At 50.7% G+C, this 16,470-nt stretch overlaps 8 protein-coding genes across 8 annotated transcripts, besides 2 other annotated features; all 8 read left to right on the plus strand.

Annotated features, from left to right (window-relative positions):
- Nucleotides 1-16,470: part of a sequence feature (sequence corresponds to BAC RPCI93-30F7) that runs on past both edges of the window.
- Nucleotides 13-1,770, plus strand: Tb927.5.680 (hypothetical protein, conserved; the record flags this gene model as incomplete). Its single annotated transcript, XM_839649.1, has 1 exon — nt 13-1,770. The coding sequence occupies one exon, from the start codon at nt 13-15 to the stop codon at nt 1,768-1,770; it is 1,758 nt and encodes a 585-aa protein (XP_844742.1).
- Nucleotides 2,147-2,602, plus strand: Tb927.5.690 (hypothetical protein, conserved; the record flags this gene model as incomplete). Its single annotated transcript, XM_839650.1, has 1 exon — nt 2,147-2,602. One exon carries the CDS (start codon nt 2,147-2,149, stop codon nt 2,600-2,602), a length of 456 nt encoding a protein of 151 aa, XP_844743.1.
- Nucleotides 3,062-3,102: a microsatellite.
- On the plus strand, nt 4,514-6,577 carry Tb927.5.700 (hypothetical protein, conserved; the record flags this gene model as incomplete). Its single annotated transcript, XM_839651.1, has 1 exon — nt 4,514-6,577. One exon carries the CDS (start codon nt 4,514-4,516, stop codon nt 6,575-6,577), a length of 2,064 nt encoding a protein of 687 aa, XP_844744.1.
- Nucleotides 7,795-10,692, plus strand: Tb927.5.710 (hypothetical protein, conserved; the record flags this gene model as incomplete). The annotated part of the gene is made up of 1 exon (XM_839652.1): nt 7,795-10,692. The coding sequence occupies one exon, from the start codon at nt 7,795-7,797 to the stop codon at nt 10,690-10,692; it is 2,898 nt and encodes a 965-aa protein (XP_844745.1).
- Nucleotides 11,270-11,995, plus strand: Tb927.5.720 (hypothetical protein; the record flags this gene model as incomplete). The annotated part of the gene is made up of 1 exon (XM_839653.1): nt 11,270-11,995. The coding sequence occupies one exon, from the start codon at nt 11,270-11,272 to the stop codon at nt 11,993-11,995; it is 726 nt and encodes a 241-aa protein (XP_844746.1).
- Tb927.5.730 (hypothetical protein) lies at nt 12,402-13,106 on the plus strand (the record flags this gene model as incomplete). The annotated part of the gene is made up of 1 exon (XM_839654.1): nt 12,402-13,106. The coding sequence occupies one exon, from the start codon at nt 12,402-12,404 to the stop codon at nt 13,104-13,106; it is 705 nt and encodes a 234-aa protein (XP_844747.1).
- Tb927.5.740 (hypothetical protein, conserved) lies at nt 14,107-14,736 on the plus strand (the record flags this gene model as incomplete). The annotated part of the gene is made up of 1 exon (XM_839655.1): nt 14,107-14,736. One exon carries the CDS (start codon nt 14,107-14,109, stop codon nt 14,734-14,736), a length of 630 nt encoding a protein of 209 aa, XP_844748.1.
- Nucleotides 15,296-15,949, plus strand: Tb927.5.750 (hypothetical protein, conserved; the record flags this gene model as incomplete). The annotated part of the gene is made up of 1 exon (XM_839656.1): nt 15,296-15,949. The coding sequence occupies one exon, from the start codon at nt 15,296-15,298 to the stop codon at nt 15,947-15,949; it is 654 nt and encodes a 217-aa protein (XP_844749.1).

A 16,470-nucleotide genomic window follows, 5' to 3' on the forward strand; every position in this document is an offset into this window, starting at 1 on the left:
AGGGTATAGGAGATGTGGCGAAGGCCACCGAGTTTTCACTTTATTTTTGGTGCCTCGTGTTTGGTGTCACCACGACGGCTCCTGCGTCGAAAGCGGGTTCACAAAGAGGAAGAAAATAAACAAGTCATCTGTGCTGGAGTTTTGTCACTTCGTACCGGAGGGATGCCCGCAGCTCCAGACACTACTTTAGATAAGATAAAGGCAGAAATTCACCGTATGCGGGTTGAGCAGACTGCCCGTGAAGAAAGTACTACCAGTGAACCCGTTCCCACCTCTCACGGTGACAGGACCTTTAATTACTTGGAATTGGATGACTGGCTTGAGGCTATTCGTCCAAACGAGGCTTATTACCGAGGGGATGATGTACTAAGTTGTGTCAAGGCAAAGGATTATGTAGCGAAGAAACAGCTCTTCTCGGAAGCCGATGAAGTGTTAAGAGGCAGAAATAGGGAGAATACTATTCGTTATTTGAGAATTGTGTACGGAGATATTGGATCTGATCATCGGGAAGAGGTGATGAGGTATGCCAACACCCTGTCACAGCTAGTGGAAGAGGAAATACAGAAGGTAACGAATAGCAATCAATCTCTCTGCAACAAGGACATTTCACTTGCGGAGGAGGGTCCCATTTCTGGCGGGGAGGTTAAGCAAATAGCTTGGATCAATGTTTTATCGGCGATGAGCGACACTGAGATACGCAAATTATGGAGGTGGGGTCTGCTTGATTTCGAAACAATAGAGCATCTTGCAGAGACTGGGCCATTTGCCGGTGAAAGGGAAACAACTGGTGTCGCCAAACCAGGTGATGGTGATGTGGACAGTAAACTTTTGCCACTCGTGGGGCCCGCCGGAGAAGAGGGCGAGGAGTCGTTTTCCACTTCTCTTCCGATTGAGGAAAACATTTACACTCTAAAAGCTGTGAAAGAAATGGACGAATTAACTGCTTCAGTTAGTGAGAGCGTGTTTATGGGATTTCCCACCATTGATGTTGCCCCTGCCGCACAAAAGGTTAAGCAAGGTCGGTACGCGGACGTTTCGGAGCGTGAACTTCGGCTACTAGAGCGATATGAGGAAACCAAGTATACCGTAAAGGTACCGCCGGGGGAAGCCACAACACTCGACACGCCTGGAATCGGTAGTGGCACTGGAGTTTCTGGCACAACGTCTGTGAAGTTGAAGTATGACACTGAACTGGGGGTTGATAAGGCAAGTGCGGTGAATAACAGTCGCGTTATGGAAGGAAATGCTGTTCCTTCATCGTCCTCGTCTTCACGTACCGAACGCATGTTGGTGGTGCCGCACCTGGATGTAACCGAGTCAGTGATGGATCGTGCGTTCTGCCCTTCTAATCGATTTCTGTACGCTCTCACTAAGTACGACGACGGTCTCCGCAGTTCGTTTGAAGGAATGGAGCGTATCAAACGTCGTGCGCTGTTAGACCCCGTCTTTCAAGCTGCTGTGGAGGAGGCGCATCTATGGGAAGATCTGTCCACGCAAGGTCATGAGGAGGAAAGTTCCGTCGGTGCGAAAGGGAAGATAATTCCGCGCAACCAACGGCACTTGCGTCACGGAGGCGTCAGATCCCCGATTCTCGGCGGACCACTTGCGAAGAAACACCACGCTGCTGATATACCGTATTTCTACGGAAGCATCCGGAGTTTTGTACCCCCGCACGGCCGTTTCAACGTACCAGCTCCACGCGTTTCTGGAAGAGGAGGATCACGTCCTCGGAGAGTGTCGGTGAAACCGCGGATGCGTTACAGCCAGTAGCATGAACGCATTTTATCAGCGCGTGAGAGATCGCGGCGTTTAATTATTTATCGTTTGTTTTTTTTACACCACATTTCCTCCCTCCACTACTTGGAAATAAGTGACTGGCACGTGGGCAAAATGCCGTACGACCCCACGTGTTCGTACTTCGCGTATATTGTAAACGAGTAAACCCTTTTACTGTCAATATGAACTTATTTCCCTGGTTTTCGGTACATCTTTTTTTTTTTTTTTGCGGTTTCCTTTTATCGTTTGAGCATTTATTTCTTCCGTGGAGGAAATTCCGTGGCATCAAAAGGAAGCGAGACGCCTGGCCCTGAATCAAAAAGTTTGGAAGTATTTGTTGGAAGGAGAGTGGAAAACAAGGACAGAAAATATGGCGTTTGGAAATGCGTCTAAAGGCACTGATGATTACACGCCCGAGGAGCATTTAACCGCTGCAGTGATGGAGTACAAAAAGTTGGAAGCTGCAAATCAAAATAGTGTGGAGCATATGTATAACGTCCTCTCGTCACCATTTAAAATTGGGAGCAAACCTTGCGAGGCCATTCGTGGCGATGCTTTACGGTGTCTTTCTGAAATCATAGGAAACTTTACAGCCAAGAGTACATCCGGTACTGACGGTAGCACCGTTATGGCAAACAGCGCTTCAATTGTGAGTCAGGAATTGCCCCCAATACACCGCTGCTACGAAAGTGTTCTCCATTACGAATCGTGCGTCTTGGAAAGAACGTTGTCACGCCACAATAGTATGGTTGCCACTTTCGAGGCCCGGAGGCTGCGTGAAGCGGATTCGGCTCGTGAAGCAGCTGCAGCGGGTGGTGATATATGAGGTTGTAGAGGCCAGGTGAATACGTTCCAGCGGTGACAGGAGGAGCTGTAACACAGGTGCAAACGTGTACTATGGTGGACCGCTTGTGTTGAGTAGGAGTGTGAGTTCACTCTCGGCATCCACCTTTCAAAAGATGTTATTGGCGCGTCCGCGCCTTTGTATCATTGGCCTGCGCCACCGCGCGCTCTTTCTGTCTACTAGTTCGTCTCTGTGCTCGGTTCATATCAATTGCCTCTGTCTCGAGGCATATATTTTTGTGTCAGTGGTCAGCCACAAGGGTGCTGGCGTGTCCGTACTTGACTGGATGATTGCTTCCCACGTTTTTCTTTCCGTCGTGTTCCGTCGTTTTGGGCGTGGTTAATCACTATTTCAACGACAGTAATGTTGTAGCCGCTGTTGCTGGCTTCGAGGTCCTGCAATGCTGCATCAGGAAGTACCTGTCATATTATGAATTACGGAGTGCGAGTGAGTAGGTGAGTATGTGTGTGTGCGTGTGTGTGGCTGACCACCAACAACGGAAAGCGCCTTTGAGTACCAAGGGGAGATTTCACCGATACTGTGGCCGGGTATGATAAATAAACGGGAAAGAGTCTGCGGGAGCGCGGAAAACAAGAAGCTTAGTGAAGCGGGGCCTAGCATTGACACCAACTCCAGAAGAAGGTTGATTTTTTTTTTTTTTGCGGGACAAGGGCTGCTTTCACGTTCTCATTCACAACAGGGGAAAGATTACGCAAACGGAGACAGAGGTTTTCTAGTTGGTAGATAGTTGGCAGCGTGTAAGGGAGTTTGTGTATGGGCTTCAACAGTGGCCCGTCGGGAGTCTTTGAGTCTTCTTTCCATTGAAGGGTGTGAGGCGCTTACGGGCCTCCGGACTGGCGCTGAATGCATGCGGCTGGAAAGTGGACCTTGGGATATGAAACGACATCATGTACGATGCAGTTGCCGGTGTGCTCAGGATAAGGCTTCGCGGTTCACCCCGTTACAACGTAGGACAGGGAGTTGATGTTCCAAATATAATTTGATAGGTGAGAAAGGCAGAGGTGAAGGGACTGAGTACCCCTCCGACTTCTCGGTGGGGAGAGAGTAAGCAGTTGACACTGATGGTGCCAATGATGACCCGACACTGCAGCTCTCGGTGGTAGTGGAGGAGGGTCTGCCGTGTGTGCTTGTATGCGAGGTGTTGGAGTCATTATGTGCTGAGAAAAGTATCCCCGATACCCTCCTTCTCGATATAACGAGCTGGAAGTCTTTCTGGCCAGTAAGCTTGGTGTTTGCGTGCAAAGCTGTGCGATGTAGGTAAGTGGGGAGGGCCATCTCCAGAATGGGGCTGGTGTGAAGGAGCAGTAAAGTAGATAATAACAGCTAGGGGTGCCGTTCAAAGGACCGTTTAAACCTCTACTGATTCGACTTCTGTCCTATCGGTGTCTCTTTTTCCTTTCACATTATCGATCGTTAGCAACGTGTTTTATTGTGCACCAACAACTAGACATATCATCGGTGCTGTATTTTACGCTACAAACGTAGGGGTGGGTTCAGCACATACAAATATTTTCATTTGTATATCTGTGCTCTTGTCTTTCGCATCTTAGCGGTGTAGCCTTCTGATATTTCCTGATTGATTACACGAAAAATACTTCAGAGTCAAATTGGGCGAAAGGAGTTGGATTATATATATATTCCTTCAGTGTGGAACGAGCTTGACGAGGCGTGCCTGTGCGCTTGGTGAAAGGAAGGGGAGGGCAATCGCACGCTGGAGGTCGCATTTTACCGTACAGCATTTTTGCTGGTGAAGGGGAGGAGGGCAAATACGAGAGTCGGCGCTGCACGGTTTATTCAGACGTGTGGAGAGGTGAAGGGTGGAACAGCCCAGGCTAATCGCACTCACATATACATCTCGACACTGCAACCATCATGGGTGGTGGAGCAGCGGTGTCGTCTGGTGACGACAGCGCCGCGGCATCTTCGGGTAACGACACCACCACAACGGATGGTAATCATGGCGGGAGGTACGCCTGGGAATGCGTTGACGACGTCGGGGGCGCTTTCAACGGTTCCATGAATGGCAACACCTCCCTGCCAAAAGGTTCAAACATCTGTGAGACTCACGGGTGTTGGAGTAAGCAAATACTCCGAAGGGACATTTGCTGCGAGCGGAGCTACGTTCACCCTGTCAGCGCTGCTTGGCGTTGCAGCAGCGTTCTTTCACTTCCAGTGTCACTCCTTGACGAGGTGTTCACTTTTTTGCATCCCGAGGATCTCTGCAGGGTATTGGAAGTATGCCGGTTTTTCTTCTCTGCCGCTGTAAGGTCCGATCGTACCGCCTGGAGGTCCGTATGCCTTTCGCTATGGAAAAACAAGCAGGGGCTCTCGCGCGTGGTGCGTGAATGGCCGTCTGTGGAGGAGGTATGCCGACAGGAAGACTTGGAGTCGATTTGTGTGCAACAAGCGTTTGCACATGAATATTTCAGCTGGGGAACCATTAACAACATGGTGCCGCACATGGAGGACGGTGAGGCCGACTGCGAAACCTATTTTGCTGCGACGGTGCTATTCCGTGATGCAATTGATCAGGATACAGGGGATCCAACGGGACGACGGCATCAGCAGGTGTGGGGATGCACACCATCGAGTACGGCTACGTACGATGCTATTGTGAACACAACGGGAGCAAGAGCACCCCTGTTCACGGTTCTTCCTTTTTCGGGACGTTACACCACGCCTGGGGAAACGGAGGGGATCACATCTACTTCCTCGTGTGTTGCAGCGGAAAAGAAAGGGCTTTATTGGTGGCAGATGACCCTCGAACGACAGCAACAAGAACTGAGTCGACTCCGTAAGACCGGTGGTTCGTCGAAGTTTCAGCATAAGCAGCCATATTGCCCCGCTCGCCCATTACTCAGCCATACCAACACCCCACAAAACGTGGAATCTGTCGAAGCGCCTTTTCGGTTCCCGTCCACGACCGGGTGCTGTGAGGGGAGCCGTTTACAAAAAGTGTGTGACACTGCGGTCAGCCAGCATGTTTTTTGCAGTTCCGGGTGTGGTAAGGACAGCAAAAGAGAACATGGAGGCTCTGTCGACGACTTTCACAGAGGGATGGCCGTTGTTCGGTCTCTCAGCGCACAACTCCGTGCCCGGAGGAAGGCGCGCACGTACGTGTTTGCGAAGAAAACAGCTAAATACTACGATGATGAAGATGATAGCGACGAAGACTTGCTACAGCTTCCAGTGTCATGGAAATTTGCTTACTATATGTCTTTGCGCGATTCATGCCGCCAGAAGATAGCGATGCAAGAACTCATTGAAGGCACATGGTTCGTGTGCTTTCGGAAAACCGGAAACACACACCCAGCATGTTTTAATGCTGACAACAGTCTGTTTGTATACCCCGCCACTTACACCCGCGATGGTGGTTGTCAGGTACATCGTCCCGGCGGTAGTAGCGGCGAAGGTGCAGCTTCTGCTCCGGTAATGCCTCCGGTTATGTATCAGCTGCAGCGCGGTGGGACAGAACTTGTTCTTAACAGTTTCCCTCCGCTGAAAGTACAACGCCGCTCTCGCTCCGCCTGTTCCCTCTCTTCCACCCAATCTGCTTCCCCAAATGCACCAGCCACTGGTCGTGCAATGGATGCTCAGACGCACAACGGAGGGAGGGGCATAAGGGCCGGAACTTCCGCGGCGGAGGCTGCCGCAATTCGAGCATTTATGTCTGAGCCCAATGCCACCCTTCAGCGCCTTGCATCCGCTGCGGAACGGTTACACCATCCACACGACACCGAACGCGTTGCAACAGCTGGGGAAGGTGCCGGGGAAGGAAAGGAGAGTTCAAGTGGGGGGACGGTTCATGATGGCGACGATGAAGATTTTGATAACGATTGGGGATGGGTGATACAAAATTATTTTGTGAAAATCTTTTCCTCAACAACGAGTATCCCGTTGTATGTAAGCAGGCTGGAGTACTCATGTGGGCTGTAGTCTTATCAAACTGAGGGGCGAACGGCCCCTTTTTTCCTAAACCCCCAACATTGTGCGCACGGCTAGCATTTTTTTTTTGACAATTTATTTATCTACCTTCTATTTTTTGATACCTTTACTCAACCGAGTTTTTCTCCCCATTGGTAAGTGTGATACGAATGAAAAAGGAGCCATCCATTATGATTGTTGTTATTGTCGGGTGTAGTTAATGTTTGGCATTACCTTTGTTGTTAATGTTGCATCATATTATATGTTTTCGTACTTATTGTTGCGGTGTTCCACTAAAGTTTAGTGATATAAAGCTCGTAGAGATAACGATGTTTCTGTACCTGACGAAATCGAGGGTTTTCTTTTTTTGTTTTTTACCTCACTGTGGTCATGCTCGTCATTTGCTCGCTTTTCTGTCGCAGTTGACCGTTTTACTTCACTTACTGATGTCGCGTCGTATCACACCGCTTTTCTTTCTATTTCTCATCGCCTTTCTTGCATCCCACGAAGGGTCCTTCACAATGAGGGGAAATGTAGTTGATTGTCTTTGGTAATAGTGCGGCAGAACTCTAAGGTCAACGTTGGACCCGTTTAGATATGCACAAACTTTAAGCAGGTACCAAACCCGGAGTGATGATGTGAGGAACAATCATCCAACCGACTGGCAGAAGACACCGGCAAGGTTGCGTTGCAATATCTCCACTACTGAAGGAGGCTCGCTTAAACGTGGCACCAGATTGGGGCATTGAATGCAAGGTCTGACTGGTGCTGTGGGGGTCGGCATCAAAGAGCGGTATGGGAAGAAACTTAACGTAATACTGTGGGCTGTAGGTTATTGCGGCGTATGATTTATGTTAGGGAGTGCCCCGTTGCTTCAGTGTGACGAAACACTTTCACTTCTATGATGTTTGCCTCTTCTAACGAGAGTATACCGGAACCAAAAAGGGAGGCATACTGGTGCAATGTTTGGCAGGCTACGTGGTGTATCATAACTTGTCATTGATGGCCTACTCGGGCGCAGAAGCCACGATTCTTCGTATCCTGCGTCATTGCTAAGCAGTGATGTAGCTTCTGAAGGTATCCAAACTGCTGCTTTTTTTTTTTTTTTACCACCTGGTGTTTCAGAGGGTTAGTCTGCAAAGCGTTTTTGATGGTTTTCACTTGTCCCTTTTCCCCGTTGCTTGATTCGAAACGTGAAAGTGTCCATCCACTAGCGGTTTGGACACCTGATGGACAGCGTAGGGGATAAGGAGGCTCAGCATCACAGCCCACAGCGAAGGGCAACAGGGCTTCCACCCCTGAGATCACCTCGTGCAGAATGTGGAGGGGCTCCGTCAGGACCTTTTTCTTCCATTGGTGTTGACCCCGTTACTCGTTTCGTGAATTTTCTGTGGATTTGCCATAGGGATATCGAAATTCCACTTGAGACATCCCTACAGCGGAGCGTAGAGTTGGCTCAGTTTGTGGAGTCGAACAGATGCTCTTGTTTTCTTCCCCGGCAGCAACAATGTATACGATGGGCCATTTGGGAGTCCCTGTACGGCGGCGTCGAACGCGCAAGGAGCTTAGCGGAGGTGAAAAATTATATAGAAAGTTACTGCTGTGGCCCCCTGAGGAGGCCCTTGCGTCCCCATTTCGGCGCTACGGCATTTAGGGGAAACGATTCGGGAGGTGGAGTTTCTACATCACCATGCAGAGGGGCTACAGATGTGCGGTGTAAGTTGGTTGCGGACAATAGAGCTTGGGGTGAATTAAACGTAACCGAAGAAAACTCTTTACTTGCTTTGCTTCGAGCCAATGGGCGGTACCATGCGCCGCTCCCTCGTCATGCTAGTCATTGCCCACGCAAAAAAAGTGGCAAGGGCTTCAACCATCGACTGCCGCTGTTGCAGCTTGTCCGTGCTATCCAGAGTGGCCGGTTCCATTCGGATCAGCGAGAAGGAGAGGATGGTGGAACGGGGTTTTCACACTTTCTCGAGTTATCGACGAGCGCCTTCAGGGGCGGTTCTCAGAGCACTGAAGTTGATGGCGTTGGTGCTGATGATCCTCCAGCATCTGAAAACTCATTCGCCACACTCAGTGATGTCGAACTGCTCACCACCAACTGCCCTGTTTGTAGTGCGGAGGGGCTTCTGCAGGGCTGCTGGCTTAGTGTTTGTTTGCTGCAACTTGTTAACATGCTAGCGTCGGCTCACCTATGTGCTGCGCCACTGATTCTGCCGCATGACGTTGTGTCTCTGAAACCGAGGGAGGCTATTGCAGTCGCTTACCACATAGCACAGCATCAATTGCATCTCGCCGTGGGCTTGTTTTACTCTATTGTGGAATTACCAAGTACTTCCAAATCCTCGACGAGGAAAAGCGATGGGGGCTGCTTTCCGGGGTCCGCTTCTTCAGGCGAGAGGGAGCATCACGATAGAGCAAATGGTACCATAGGTGAACTAGCTCACCATAGTTTGGTTGTTTGTGTTCATGTTCTGTCGTCGCTGAGGGTTTTAGAGCGGAGGAATGTCTACGCCGTGTTGCTTCATGCCTCTGTGTTGGCTTTCTGCGACCGACGCGGTACTACCAAAGCAAATCAGCTGCTTCGGGGTTTCATCGGTTCCATTGTGAACATGTCGGAAGATTTGCGGGGGTCCGGAAAAATATGTCTGCCTCCTGGTGGTGATATTTACGATGCGTGGATGGCAGTTGAGCCCTTACTCTACAAAGAAAAAAGCGTTGAGGATGAACAAGAGAGCGATTTGTTGGTGCTTGAACAGATAACGACGGGACTACTCTTCTCTGTTTTCCTCGAATTATTAGAGATGAAGGATCTACCTGCACCGTCAGAGAAGCATCAGCGTCCACCTAATATTTACAGTACTGCCGTCATATCCTGTCTTCGCGCACGAGACGTACTTGACAAGTACGCGTGCCCGCGGCTCCGCAAGCTCTGCGACGCCGCTGACGGTTCAATAAGTTCACGGGGGCGGCAGTCCTTCTCTTTATATTGGCTGCTACAAGGGATGCTGTTCCACAATCTCAATGCCCTTTCACTTCTGCCATCTGTGAGCACACCATTTCACAGCTACCAGGGCGAAATCCCCATTCAGTGCATGCAGGCGGCAGCGCGTGAAAGTGATGCTGCACGAGAGTTCACTGAATACCCACTGGCGCCTCAATGGATGGAGATTCTCAACGATTGTGAGGTGGTGAAGGCTGCGAAGCCGTGTGTAGACGCTGATGAGACCCATACCTGGCCTTGTGAGTGGCGGTTGCCTGTGAGCGTAGACACCAGTAAGCCCAGTTTTACTTGTGGATCACTTCCGCCAGAACAATGTGTAACGGAGGTGGCACTACTTCCTCCACCAGTGATGAACGTGTGGTTCGACTTCGCTCGCGCATTGTTCCGCAATACCCCTGCTGATTTAGTGTCGGCACACACGGGTGATGACGAGACAGAGTTGCGCCATCCGCACGGTGCTCCCACTGCCTTTCCACCGGATGCTGCAGTTGCTTCACCCCCTTCCATTAACGCGCTCAGTTCTAAGGTTGGGAAGGTGCCTCTGGGGCGACAGAGAGATTTGGATGAGAAGGCGGCTGCAGCGAAATTGGAGAAAACCCGGCTTCACGCCGCTCAATCAGAGATCGGATTCTGGTCCTACTGGTGCGAGGTATTCGCGTCCCATCAGTTACTGAGTCTGGTGAGTGACCGGCCTTCGCTGCTGGACCGCTATCGACAGCTGCTGTCTCCCTTCACTGGTGTCGTGGGATGTGACAACTGCAATAAAACCCCCTTTATGCGGGCCCTTCAGGAGTGCTATCCGCTGATTCCTAGTCAGGGCGGTTCCCACTCTGTGGCTCAATACCCTTTTGTGTTACCGTCAGACGGGCAGCAGGGTGTGCAAAGATCTGTGGCGCAATTGCTGCAGGAACGGGAGCTCTCTCTAGCCGCGATTGATTGCAGACTGCGGACCGCTGTGGACCAATACGAGCGTCAATGCACAAGACCAGCTCCTGGATTGCGCGTGGGACCTGGAGGGCGCGGCATCAAGGGGGGAGGCTCAAGTGGGCCGGTTACTGCTGGACCGCCATTACATTTGCGGTTGAGGGGTCCCAACCGTGCGGGGGTGAGACCGAACTGAAGCCGATTTGTGCACTTCTACGGGCGACCGCGCTCCGGAGGAAGTAAGGCAGCTGAGGGTCACACGTCGAGACGTGCGCGACGCTGTCAACTCCGTGAAAGGGACGAGGTAACTAACTGGGAAAAATGAAAGGACAGTTATGTGTGAAAGTGTGATATGCCCAGAATGAGGGTTTGTGTACAATTGTTCTTCTTTGCACTAGAAGGATGCTAGCCAACACCTGATAGCCTGTTTTATTGAGTTGTGTTTTTGTTCTTGAATGTGTGAGTAGCGGTATGATGTTATATGAAAGGTGGGGTCGCAGGGCGGTCGTGTCCAGTCCTTGCATCGATGGGCCCCCTACTTTGCTGTGGGTTGTGATCAGTGTGTTCGGCATCGTCGGTCTGTTTGGTTTTCCTTCCTTCTCATTGCCCTTTGTCTTTATTCGTTTTTGCGCTTCGAACAAGCGTGGTAAGTACAACTGAAAATAGGCGTAACGGTCCCTTAAAGTGAAAGGGTTGTTTTGCGCAACCACTTAGTGTCAGCTCACCGGATCAGTGAGCATATCCATCATTGCAAAAGTATTGTTCGCTCCTCTATGGCGTCTGTGTCTAGGCGCGACGAGTCGGGATGGCGTCGACGTTTGAGAGCCCTACGTGAAGAAATAGCGCGAGAAGGCAGCCCGGAGCGGGAACTCTCCATTAAGAAGCTTCGGAACAAAGCGGTAGATTTTCTCAAGGGGAGTGGGCCTGGCAGTGGAGACAGCGGTGACTTCTTTGACGACGCTGAAACGACGCTGCTTCGTGAGATCAGCGATGACTCCCGTTTGAATATGCCCGACAACGAAGTGCAACCTGCGCCGTGGACCCAAGATTCCGCGAGCAGAGTGATTTACCGCTACTCGCTACTTTCCAGTGGGCAAGACGGTGAGATGGCTTGTGCTAATGATCAGTCGCTGGGGCTGCAGGAGCTCTTGGGACAGCACGTGTCGAAGTGGGTCAAGAAGCCGGAAGCGCTGATGACCCCCACATCTACCCGTCAGGGATCGGCCTCTGCAACGTCGTCTGATTCAGCTTTTGACTCAACGTCGCCAACCCCCACAGAATTATCTGATTCAGCAGTAGACCCGACAGCACCGAACTTCAAAGCGCCACGTGAATCAGCAGGAGACTCCACAGCACCAACCTCTACCGACAAGGCATCCATGCCTCAGTTGCTCAACAGTGGTGAGAAGTGTCCAACGCAATCTGTGAATGATCATTCGGAGAGTAGTACTGAGAGCGAGGAGGAGCGGCATGAGGAGGGGCTTTTTGAGATTGATTGATGTGGATGCTTCAGGTGGATGATCTTTGAGTCGCTTGCATTCTTGAGATAACTGCTTTTTTAAACAATATACTTAATGAATTAAGTTCACATACATGTATTCTTGTGTGGAGGATCATAACTGGGGGTGGCTGTGGAGTTGTGTATAGCCATATGAGTGCTCTGAGGAGATGCCACACGCACACCACAGTTCACAGACGAAATTGGTACACTATATATACCTCCCTTTGAATAATCTGCCACTCAGCTTCGACCACGATATCTTCCAGCAAGGTAAGACGTGGAGAAAAGGAACCATTTGTAAAGACAGAGTGGTACAAATTAGTGGTACTTCCCGTGTTAGGTGTCCTTGACCGTCCCCCCCTCGCCAAGTAGGAGTTTGATACAGCGCAGTCGTCTTGCTTTTTATGTTCAGTGCAGGAGCTAGTGAGGAAGCGTACCTCCAGCAGCTACGCGGCATCCGCCAAAAACTTCACCTGAAGAACAGTGAGGTGTGGGAGCAAACTGTGGATTCTTATTTGTGTGATGCGGTAGATTTTCTCAAGGGGAGTGGGCCTGGCAGTGGAGACAGCGGTGACTTCTTTGACGACGCTGAAACGACGCTGCTTCGTGAGATCAGCGATGACTCCCGTTTGAATATGCCCGACAACGAAGTGCAACCTGCGCCGTGGACCCAAGATTCCGCGAGCAGAGTGATTTACCGCTACTCGCTACTTTCCAGTGGGCAAGACGGTGAGATGGCTTGTGCTAATGATCAGTCGCTGGGGCTGCAGGAGCTCTTGGGACAGCACGTGTCGAAGTGGGTCAAGAAGCCGGAAGCGCTGATGACCCCCACATCTACCCGTCAGGGATCGGCCTCTGCAACGTCGTCTGATTCAGCTTTTGACTCAACGTCGCCAACCCCCACAGAATTATCTGATTCAGCAGTAGACCCGACAGCACCGAACTTCAAAGCGCCACGTGAATCAGCAGGAGACTCCACAGCACCAACCCCCGCACCGCTACCTCCCGCCGGCTCGGGTGTCCCCCTTCCCCCAACTACAGCCGGAAAGAGTCATCAAGATTGTTCGCGGCTGTCGCGGAAACGCTCTTACCAGTTTCTCAAATCGTAAGAAACGTACAATATTGGCACCGTCTGGCCTCGAACACGGGAATCACTGCCCGCACACTCATAAAACGGCAGAGTAGGGGATAATTTTTACGACACGCTCTCGTGGCTGCAGTTGGTATTCGTTGCTCGCCGTTACCTTTCGTAGCGTGTGTTTGTGCGTGGCCTTCTTCCTTACTTTTTGGTGCATTTGTGGTTCCTGCCTGCATCCGTGTTGTTGCTGTTTCAGGTATGTTTACTGCATTCGTTGGCCTTCATTTACCCACCAGTACGGTGACCTGCACATAAACCATACCCCCTGTTGCAACCGCGGCCCACACCCCAACAGCCGAGGTGTGGGTTTAAAGTAAGAGGACATGAGAGGTGATTACTTCGTCTACTCTTTCCAATCCCACTGTTACTGCGCTGTGGAAACATGTGTCCTGTACCTCGTTTGTGATGTGTTCATGCAAGAGACGTTGGTACTTTCGCGTGGGCGCATCTTCTAGCGGCGGTGAAAAGCGGCAGCCTAAAGACACGATAGGCCGCAGAAAACTTTTTCTGACCTTACGACATGTTGTGAAGGCTATAGACACCGCAGCGTGTTCTTTGTGGTGTGCACGGACTTTTTGCGACGTGGCATTACGACTTATGCCCCGTTACTATGTCTGTGACATTGCCCCGTTCTTCCTTATTGCACTGGTCCCTTCGGGTATTTTGTGCTTCGGTAACGATGCACGATTCTGCAGTGCAGACTCGTGCTTAAGTACTGGCACAGTCATTGCAACCGTACAGCTCAATTGTCTCCCCGCAGTACTTTTCCTTGCTTTCTTTTTGTACATACGCTTAGGCAGTCAGATACTGGCTGGAATAAAGGTGCGAGTGTGCTTCCTGGGGAGTTTCGGACTTCAACCGCAGGGCAGGTGGCGAGGACGAAGGGTGTGCGGGGCGCATCTTTTTTCGACTGCTACTCATTGTGCGTACATTGAGCACGCTGGTATAAATTTATTTATCTTTTCACAGGAATGCCCTCCACCATCTGTCACCGCCGTACATCCCACAAAGTTGCGGCCTTATTGTTCGCTCCGCGGCATCGTACACAACGAACGCAGAGTCAATTTGGTTCGACCACAGGCCCCACATCCGGTGCCAAAACGGATTTCTCTGGCAAAGACGGTAGTAACAGTATTAATCTTAGTAGCGACACAGACGAAGCGAAAGGAAACGACTGGCATGGAGGCGGGGTGCCGCGCGAAAACCGATCCTTCCATTTTGACCCCAATAAACTGCCTGACACAATTCCTGGCTTGGAACGCAGGGAGCTGGCGGCGCGGTTGGAAGAACAACAGCGGGAGCTGGCGCAGAAGTATCAGCAATCGGCGGCAGACGATCTGGCGAAAGCGATCGACCTGATGCGGCGGGCAATGCCACCGGAGGAATTCAAGCGTTTCCTACAAGACGTAGAGAAAGCAGCGGCTGAAGGGTCAAAGGAGGCAGCAAGGATTAGCGCCATGTCTCCCGCGCAACTGTACAGGTATCAGCGCCGTCAGCGGCGCCGGCAGCGCGTCCAGCTCTTCGCAAAAACAGTGATGTTATTTGTGTCTGTCTTTGGATGCGTATTTTTTTTGTTCTTCTTTTTTTTCTTCTTTCATTAACGGTAGGAAACCATATACCCATGCATGACCGTTCTTCATTTTTTTATGATAAGGGAGGATGCGTTGGCGAGGGCTCTATAGTTCCTTTATTTTTTCATTTGGTATGAGATAGAGGATCGTGGAGATGATTGGGCGCGTTCTGAGGCCCATTTTCTTTTTTTTTCAGTGCTTCGTCTCGCCGTTTTCCATATATGGCTTCCTCCGAACCTCAGCAGTTAGTGTTGCGCCGTGAGGTTTCTATTCAATGTACATACAAACGTTATCATCATTACCTATTTATTTGTCTACCGGTTGTTGTTTTTAAGAGTTGGCTTAAGCGCAGTGACTGTAGGGGACCCATATAGGGAGGCCCCGATAAATTGACGAATAAACGTTAAACATTTGTACGCCACACTGCTGCTGGCTATGGGAGAAGGAGCCGGCATGACGGCGCACTTTCTTACTACAACCCACGCTACTGTTCAGTTTTGCTCTGTTCCACTTCTTTCTTTCCTTGCTCTCGCCCACACGCGTGCTGATGTTACATGCGTGGTACATCGGGCGCGCAAATTGGCGTTAGATGTCTGTAGTTGTTAGGGTGGTTGTGCGTAATGGTTCATATGCTGCTCGTGGTCCGTACAAAAATCGTAACAGCTGCATGGCTTTTCCTCATGTGAGTTATCGCGTCTACAGTTCCTCTACTTCGGGGGCCCTTCGTCCCTCGTGTAGGGTGCTGCGCCCCCAAACGATTAAACCAAATCCGGCGCATACCCCTAGTGGGAAGTTTGACCGTAGCTTTGAGAAACTTAGCAGCGAAATAGAGAATCGCATGCCTTTTCGACAACAACAGATATTATTTGGTAGCAAATACGACCGCAACTTTGGTGAAGAGAGTCAGGATGAATTGAAGAAGGCAGCACAGGACGATCTGTTCGGGCGTGAACCCGAACGCGCAGCGGCTCGGCAAGCACGCAGTTATTTTACGGGTGATGATCTCTCCCCAACGGCTCTTCATGTCAAGTCCCCGCGGCTGAAGGTTTCACAACTGCAACATCGGCAGAATTACGATAAAAATATACTCAAGACATCAAAGGAAGCTGATGATTACTACTATCGGCGAGAGACACCGTCGGAGCGAGGGGCCCGCCGCCGTGTTTTGTACAGTGTTGCTTCAGTTGTTGGCATTGGCGCATGCTGGGGGACCTACTGCCTGTGTCAGTACATGTTAGAGTAGGCTGTGACATGTGGTGTAAGTAAGCGCAATACCGAAAGGCATGTGTATACATGCGTGTGCCTAACGTTCGGTTCTTCTCACCTCCTTACATTTTGGTGCAGTGCTGTTCGGTTTGGGGATATGTCAAGATTGAGGTTATCTCACGGGGGGGGGGGAGGGGAGGTGTATTGCGAATCTGAATTGGTTTGCCCTTGGCCATGCGGTGCCACGGCGGTCGTTGTAGTAGCCGTGCCACTTGGACCGAAGGTGATATGAAAGGGGGAGGTGGGGTGGCGGGGTCACACTCATCTGGATGTGAAGCCTTCCTCCTCTCACCCACTTTTTTTTGTTTCCACACACTTTGCTGCTACATGTATTGATTTTAACACTATTCATGAGGAGGTGGATACCGGTGCCGGTGGCCAGTGACTGCTTTTCTCCCCCTTCTCCTTTCTTCGGTTTTACTATCACACCCACCTTTCCGTTACAGTTGGGCAGAGAATAGCCTGAAGAAATATCAAAGGAGCAGAAAGAGACGAGGA

The sequence above is a fragment of the Trypanosoma brucei genome, chromosome 5 (assembly GCF_000002445.2).
Source record: "Trypanosoma brucei brucei TREU927 chromosome 5, complete sequence".
NCBI lineage: Eukaryota > Euglenozoa > Kinetoplastea > Trypanosomatida > Trypanosomatidae > Trypanosoma > Trypanosoma brucei.